General features: G+C 42.4%; 1 protein-coding gene across 3 annotated transcripts in view; it reads right to left on the bottom strand.

Moving 5' to 3' along the window:
- Nucleotides 1-2,275: 2,275 nt before the first annotated feature.
- LARS2 (leucyl-tRNA synthetase 2, mitochondrial) overlaps nucleotides 2,276-7,234 on the bottom strand; it is a 96,093-nt gene continuing 91,134 nt past the window's right edge. For all 3 annotated transcript variants that reach the window (XM_032987845.2, XM_032987856.2, XM_032987862.2), the window contains one exon: nucleotides 2,276-6,807. In XM_032987845.2, coding sequence (XP_032843736.2) covers nucleotides 6,628-6,807 — 180 coding nt within the window. In that variant the 3' untranslated portion in view covers nucleotides 2,276-6,627. The remainder of the gene's footprint in view (nucleotides 6,808-7,234) is intronic.

Raw genomic sequence — 7,234 nt, 5'->3', positions numbered from 1 at the left:
GCCAGAGCAGCACTGGGACAGCTTTCCAAACTGCCTTTCTGGAGGGGTATGGGCGCTTCACAGAAAGGATCTCAGGGTCATGTTCCTTAAATAACTGCACCTGTTCAGTGGGGATGCTGCGGGCCCTGCTCACAGGTGGGTAAACTGAGGCAGGGAAGGGTTACCTAGCAGAGCACACCTGGGGGAGGTGAGAGGAGCCATGGGGAATCACTGAGATCCCAAACAGGAGCCCGGCAGAGAGAGAAAAGGCTGTGAATCCCTGAGCTGCAGTGGTTTGGTCTCCTTGAGGCAGAGCAGAGCCAGGTCCCAAGTGCTCGGCGGCTGCTCTGGGGCAGAGGACAAACACCCTTTGCCTTCCTCTCTTCAGTTTCTCCAGGCGCCATCAGCAGTGGTGGAGACCCCCATCTCCCCTTGCTGTCACTCCATCGGGCCAAACACTTGCTTTCGGTGGCTGCAGAGTTGCACCAACATAACGTAGGCGGCTTTGGTCGTTTTCCTACTCCTGCTCAAAAGAATATGGAATAGTTTGTTTTCTCTGTTTTCTACTAAAAAGAGCCTTTTATCAGGACAAGAACTTGCCTGGAGAATTTTCCAGCTCCATTTCCCTGCCTCTTTATCAGTGCATTAACACAAACAGCACCATGACCCATTTAACGAACATACGTGGCCTTTAGTAATCCTGGGCTGGAAGCACTCCGCAGGTCAGACGACATCCTGCCATCAATCACTGGCCTCACGTGGCTTGGTGGACTTCGAGAGGACTTGCCAGATGCAGTCAGTGCATCCACCCCATTCTTCCGTGCATGTCCTAGGAGAAGCTCTCTGACTAACAGATGTTTTTAAATGCTGTTTCACATGGGAAAATTGGGAAGTATATATTTTTATTGCACCCTTGCTATTTCATCCAGCCACATGTATCTCCAGGGATGGAGACGTACTTAAGAAAAATATTCGTTTCTAAAAGCTTCTACAATTTTTTCACAATACTTTCTTGGCTTAGCCAGCGCAGCAACACACACTTGTATTTCTGTTCTGCAGCAATTAGCAAGATTTGATAATTACACTGCTGCGTATTTAAAGACAATTGATTTCCCTTTGTAGCAGAAAACAATTTCCTGTTATGCCCGTTCTCTTAATCTTCATCAGAAACAAACCCAGGCTGCCATTGCCAGTAATGTGTCATACTCCTTTATTAAATAGTTTTCTTTTTTGCCCTGGTTATGCGTCCTGTGTTTATTATTCCCGATCAGTGCACTGGATCACCTACAGCTGTTATGACTATGTATTTTGTGTCACATATTTTTGGCACCAAGCACAGTTATTGGAGAGCAACTCCTCTTCCTTGGCAGCTTGTGCATCTCTTTTGGCAACAGGAAGTAGGTGTACCAGGGGAACCTTGAATCTTCTATGCTTGGTTTTGGCACGTGTAAAAAAATACTGATAGATAAGGAAGTTCAGAGCCTTAGCTGTGAGCATGGGCCTTCCCCTTACAGCCAGCCCAGAGAGAGTGCTTGTATCTAAGAGACCAAGCACAAAGGCACACATTTCTGTTCATGTAAATGTATACGTTCTGCTTAGAGATATCGAAGAAGACCAGGCTTTTCAAATAGAAGAACTTCTTATGCCCCAAATGTCCCAGGCTGAGTGTCACAAGTGCAGGCAGAAAGAATGTGAATATTAAACTCATTATACTTAAGCTTTATCCATTTACATGTTCCTTTGACAACCAGGCCCAAACCACAACAGTGAGAAATTTGGCAGCCTAGAGCAGAGCATGAATTGGTGTGGTGCAAGCAGATGAGCATACAAGGTAATGCCCTGGGTGTTCAATACTGAGGGGGGGTGTGTATTTTTAATGAGATTCCTGTGATCAAAATGTCTCGCAGGTTTGGGCCATGTTCACCTGACAACAAATGCAAGCATCCGCTTGACCTTGACTGAGTTTCCAGTCTCTCATGGCCAGTGTAAAGGCTGGCAGATAGAACAAAAGCCATCAGGACTTCTCTGCACCATTGGTACAACCAGGCAAAAGTACTCCCATACAGAGACACCAAAAACCTATAGACCCAGGAAAACCTGTTCAAACTCTCTGACTACAGATAAAACTAGAGCTAACTTTGTATGGAAGATGATGCTGGTTTGCAATGCTTGAGGGCTAAAACCAGACCTGAACTTAGCCAACCCTGGGCTTGAGAGAGAGAAGTGCCATGAAACACAAAGGTTATGTGTGACTTGGGGCCTCCTGGGATGGACGGGGTTAGTGAATAGCAGAATGTTTTGTGGTACCGGAAAGCCACTTTATTCAGGAAAGGGAAAAAAAATCCCACCTTTCCTCCGCATGTCAGGCAAGATCTCTTTTATCATCTGGGCTGCAGATGAGAGCTCTGATCCTGTCCCCTCTTGTGCAGAGATAATGCTCCAGTTCAGCTCTCCTCCTGCTATGGCTGGGACGTGCTAAAAACAGCCTCTGGTCTATTGTGATCAGCTTCATGCTTCTTCTTTGAGACCTAAACCCCATTTCCATTAAAAAAAAAAAAAAAAAAAAGCTGTAGTTCTAGCAACATTTTTTAAAGTCAAAAGCAGACATTACCTGGATGGGTAGAAGTCAGTGGGCTAATGCTTATATTCACCACTTGGGTTCTGGGGATAGACCTGGCTTCAAAGTCAACACTTCTCTTACAGCACAGCCCTTTGATACAAAATCAGCTCAGATTGTAATAGCTGGGGACTGAAGAAATAAACAAGCAGAGAAAGCATCCATCAAAACCAGCATATGTGCTCTTCCAAGTTGATAAATACACATAAATAAAGCCAATCCCCTCTCTGTAAACTGTAGTAAGTATTGCAAAACTAGAAAAAAACCCAGTGATTTCTCCCCGTCTTCATTTATAGCTAAGCTTTTCGAAAAAAATTATGTACTTCAGACCTCCCTAGGAAGGAACAACCAGCAAAACTCTAATTAACATTCTTTCTAGTTCTAGTGATTGTAAAAAGTTTAGGGAAGAGGAATAGCTTTCTGTGAGGCTTTATATGGAAGGAGAGACAAAGAAAGAGAGATTGTATGACCTGTATTATCTGTGGAATTTCTCCCTCCAGAAGAAACAATCAGGCTTTTACAAAGTCAGATCAGAAAAAGCCATCATTAAACACATGTCAGTTCTGAGGCATTACTTTAATCCGGTAAACCACCAAGAGAGCGCACAGATTTTATTTTGCACCAAATCTCCATGCCTGGATTCTGCTGAAGGGCATGGAAAAATACATGCTTGTTCAGCAGTGCCCTTGTGTAGGTTTTTTTTTTTGGAAGCATAGGTGGCACAACCTGGCCAGAGAACTGCCTTAGCTAGTGACCTAAGCTGTAACCTTGTTCCTTAACACGATGTAAAAAGCCCTACTGCCTTACTGCAAAGCAGCACTGGCACATTCATGACACCACAGTCACTGGGCAGGACTATGAAACACCCATGCCTAATCGCACGCTTTTCTACATGGTGGTGTCTTCCAGCACAGTTCAGTGCTCCCATCACCTCAGCATATGAGATCCTTTCTCATGAAATCAATGGCATTGGAAAAGTACTTAGTGACCTTTCAGGACTTTGCCAATTTTTATACTTCCAGAATCAATGTTTGAAGGCTGGACTTTATGGAAATTCAGCTGCATGAACAATTTTGGGGTAGAAATTGTGCCAGTATATTTTTTTTTTAATTTTATATTACTTAAGATGGAAATTTGATATAGTCTGGATCAGTGCCCTGACCAGTCTTCCACCACCTTGAGTGACAGGATACAGAAAATGCCCCTGACGTGTCGTGAATCCCTTTCTTGGAGTAGTTTGTCCCAGGTCTATCCACTGGGTTTAGCAAATCTCCCACATCTTCTTTGGCTCATCACTTCACAAGGGACAGTGGCATCGTATCTATTTTAATATGTGTGACAAACGCAGTGCAATTCGATTGATCGCCCATCAGCACCTTTCCTTCACACTTCTCAAGTATCCCCTCCCAGATTTAAAACTTTCATAGTATTTAGCCACTGAACTCTTCAAGGGCACACAATCTGTGATAACGCTTTGTTCCACCTTCAGCATAAAGATGCATCTGTACCACTGTTAAATAAACAAGAAGCATCTGTGATAAGTTATTTTAAAAAGGCTTGGTAACAGGCTACAGCCTGTGTATCAGTACCAGTCCCATCTAGGCACAGACCAAACCTGTGAGTCACAATTATCATAAGACAAATGAGTCGTGCTTCAGAGCAGGTCAACCTCCTAAGAAGTGTCAGCAGCTATCAGGACGACTGCACAACTCCACAGCTGGCACCACTGCCATCTTTCAAACATACGCTTACCAGGGGATTAGGCTCTGGCAGACTTTCTGTATCACCTCTCTCACTCACTCTTTCACCACCATTTTGTATTCCCTAGACCACACTGAATTTCAACTTACTGTAAACACACTGGCATGACTTCTGACCATGCACTTGTTATCAACTGCTGTTCACTACCTTTCCTTTTTTAGCCTGTAGAAGTCCATTCCTTATTTTGATTTTTGCCTGAATCACCAAGTGACATGTACAATTCACTTCCTCCGGCAAGAGCAAATACCCGCCAGTGCTAACAGCAATAAACATTGTGGGCTGCTGCTCAGCCCTGGAGTGACTGCAGCTTTTGTTTAAAGGCACCGTAGGGCTGCTGGGCTTACAACATCTTCTTCATCCGTGTAAATTTTAGACGTTTTTATTTGCACCAAACATGTCACCTTTCCCCCAAAGAAAATCTCTGTCAAAATGGTTCCACAGGGTGTGTTAAACTTTTATATAGAAAAAAAAAAACAGGACTGAGCTGTGCTACAGGTCTTACTTTAAAGGATCTCTTTCACAGTCCTTTTAGGGGCTTCTGAACAGGAGTTTTATGAATTTATAACAACATATATGTCAGGCAGGCACTGGAATTCAAATTATTTTAACTCCAACTAAAGGCCTGTGTTTGAATGTCTGAATGCATTCCTTTGTGGCTGAGATTTTTGGGAGTCTTAAAACTGCAAAGACCGTGTCTTCATTATAAATATTCAATTTCTTAGTCATTCTTGTGTCAAAGGACTGCTGGAGAGAAAATCTGCACAAGTGTGGTGCAGGAGGAAGCAGAAATCAGAAGAGTTTTGTTGCAGAAGTAGGGGCGTGTAGAGCCAAACCTGCTCACTGAGCCTGACATTTCTGTTATGTAGCTATATGTTTGGTACCAAAAATGCATAAACCCAAAGTGAATATTGGTTTTGCTTAGCTGGTACTTACACCAGTTGCTTAGGATCTACTGAACTTATTTACTGTTACGTGGGAGACTTTTGTTGCTTTCCTTTTGATCTAACAGAGAGTCTGGGTGACTGTGGGGCTAGAGGGTCAATACAGACCTCCGTATTTGCCTAGCTGGTTGCCGACTGTCAGAATGGCTCATAAATGGCTGGTTTATTGGACTGCTTAGTTTAAAGGCTGTTAAAGAAAAGACATTCTTACACAATGAACCCTGTAATTGTTTCTTTGGAAACCCTTTCTCAAGCATTTGCTAAATACAATAAACATTTCCATGTGGATATAACAGCAATGCAGTGTACAAATAAAATGGTTGAAATGAAGTGTGAGAATGGCTTTGTGTTTTATGAAAGTCTGATTGATTTTTAGAAACATGATGGCTATTTCCACTTAATGAACGCCTCAGAAAAAAAACAAAAGAATTTCGATTCAAGTTTTATGATCTAGGCACTATAAGAACTAAGAGTAGAGGCAAAAAGCATGCTGTCTGCCTTCTCCACTGCTGTATTTCCAGCAGCCGACTCATCTCTTTATTGAATCCTTCAAAAGTCTCTGAAATAGCTCATGCAAAGGAAGTAACTTCTAGTCTATTCCGTGCAGAAGCAACCGCTGGCACTTTGCTGAAGTTGAACTTCTCATGTATGAGCCATCAGAAATATGCCAGCAAGGAAGGAGGATCCTGGCTAAGGCAGGGCTTGGCTAAGTACTCTGACCTTTTTCTTGGCTTGGCTCTGAAACATATGTGAAATGTATCAAACCACCTCATTCTGGCTACCTGCTGTGCCCAAGGCCACCTGCCAGTGCTAAAGAAATCTTTTTTTAAATTAACACTCTGCAATAATGTTTCCTTACAACTTAAAATGTTAGTTAATGGTAGGGTACCCAAACATGAGGTATAGGGAGCAAAGACTGACTGTAGCACACCTAACGTTTTGGTGTAGCACATGCTCAGGTCAGTTGTTTAGTCCTTGAATCGTATTTATGCCTCTGCATTTAGCCAAGTCAACTTTCTGATAAGATATATTAATGAGACTGACACTAAACCCCATGCGCTTTACACCATTTACATTCTGTTACAATCTTCTGTGCTTCCTTCTCATTCTCCCAGAAAATACAGAAAAATAGCACCTTACCGTGACTTGATAAGAAACTTTAATTCTGTGCTTTTCTTCACGTTGAAATGAAGATTTAGCAGCAATCTGATTTTAATAACATTTCTTCCCCACCGTTACATGAGATTTAAATAACCATAACTGGTATTTCTGAATTGGTTTCATCTCGAAAGATTCCAGTTCCCTTTTACACCCCCAGCAAAGCCTTTGCTATTCTTGCACTAAGAAGTTGATAAGGGCAGTTCTGGGAGACAGAAAGGCCTTTTTAATGGTCCGTCCCTGGAGATGCTTGACTCCAAGTTCACTTTGAAGAATTAGCTCGTGGACTTCTTCAAAATTGCGGGATGCTTGCTGAGGCACAAAAACTTTGCCGCAAGCTTTGTTATTGATCTGAAAAAGAGACACATGAAAACAAGAAAAAACAGAAGTTACTACACTGATTTATGCAATTTCATTTCCTGAATCCAATCTGTCCTGTTACATGGGGAAGAAGGGGAGTGGATCAAACTCTCTTTTCTCCAACATCAAACTTTCTAAGTAGAGGATAACATTCTGCATACCTCCTGTCCATCTACCATAAAATAAGAGATTGAAACTCTGACTCATGATCCTCAAGGAAAACTGAAGAACTGGCCAAAGGAAGTCTTAATTTTGAAGATAGCAAGCAGCATGTGACTATGCAGTGCAGCAATCTTTTAAGTTAAAAAACATGGTAGTTACACAAGCTGAATAATGAGAGCGAATATAATGGTTTGTCAGGTGAGAATCTTGGTTTGTACATACTTCAGGGCTGCAATTTGGATTCTTTACAGCTAAG

This window comes from Tyto alba, unplaced genomic scaffold (assembly GCF_018691265.1).
Source record: "Tyto alba isolate M040663 unplaced genomic scaffold, T.alba_DEE_v4.0 Super-Scaffold_46, whole genome shotgun sequence".
Lineage (NCBI taxonomy): Eukaryota > Metazoa > Chordata > Aves > Strigiformes > Tytonidae > Tyto > Tyto alba.
This window is presented reverse-complemented; position numbering and strand designations above follow the sequence as displayed.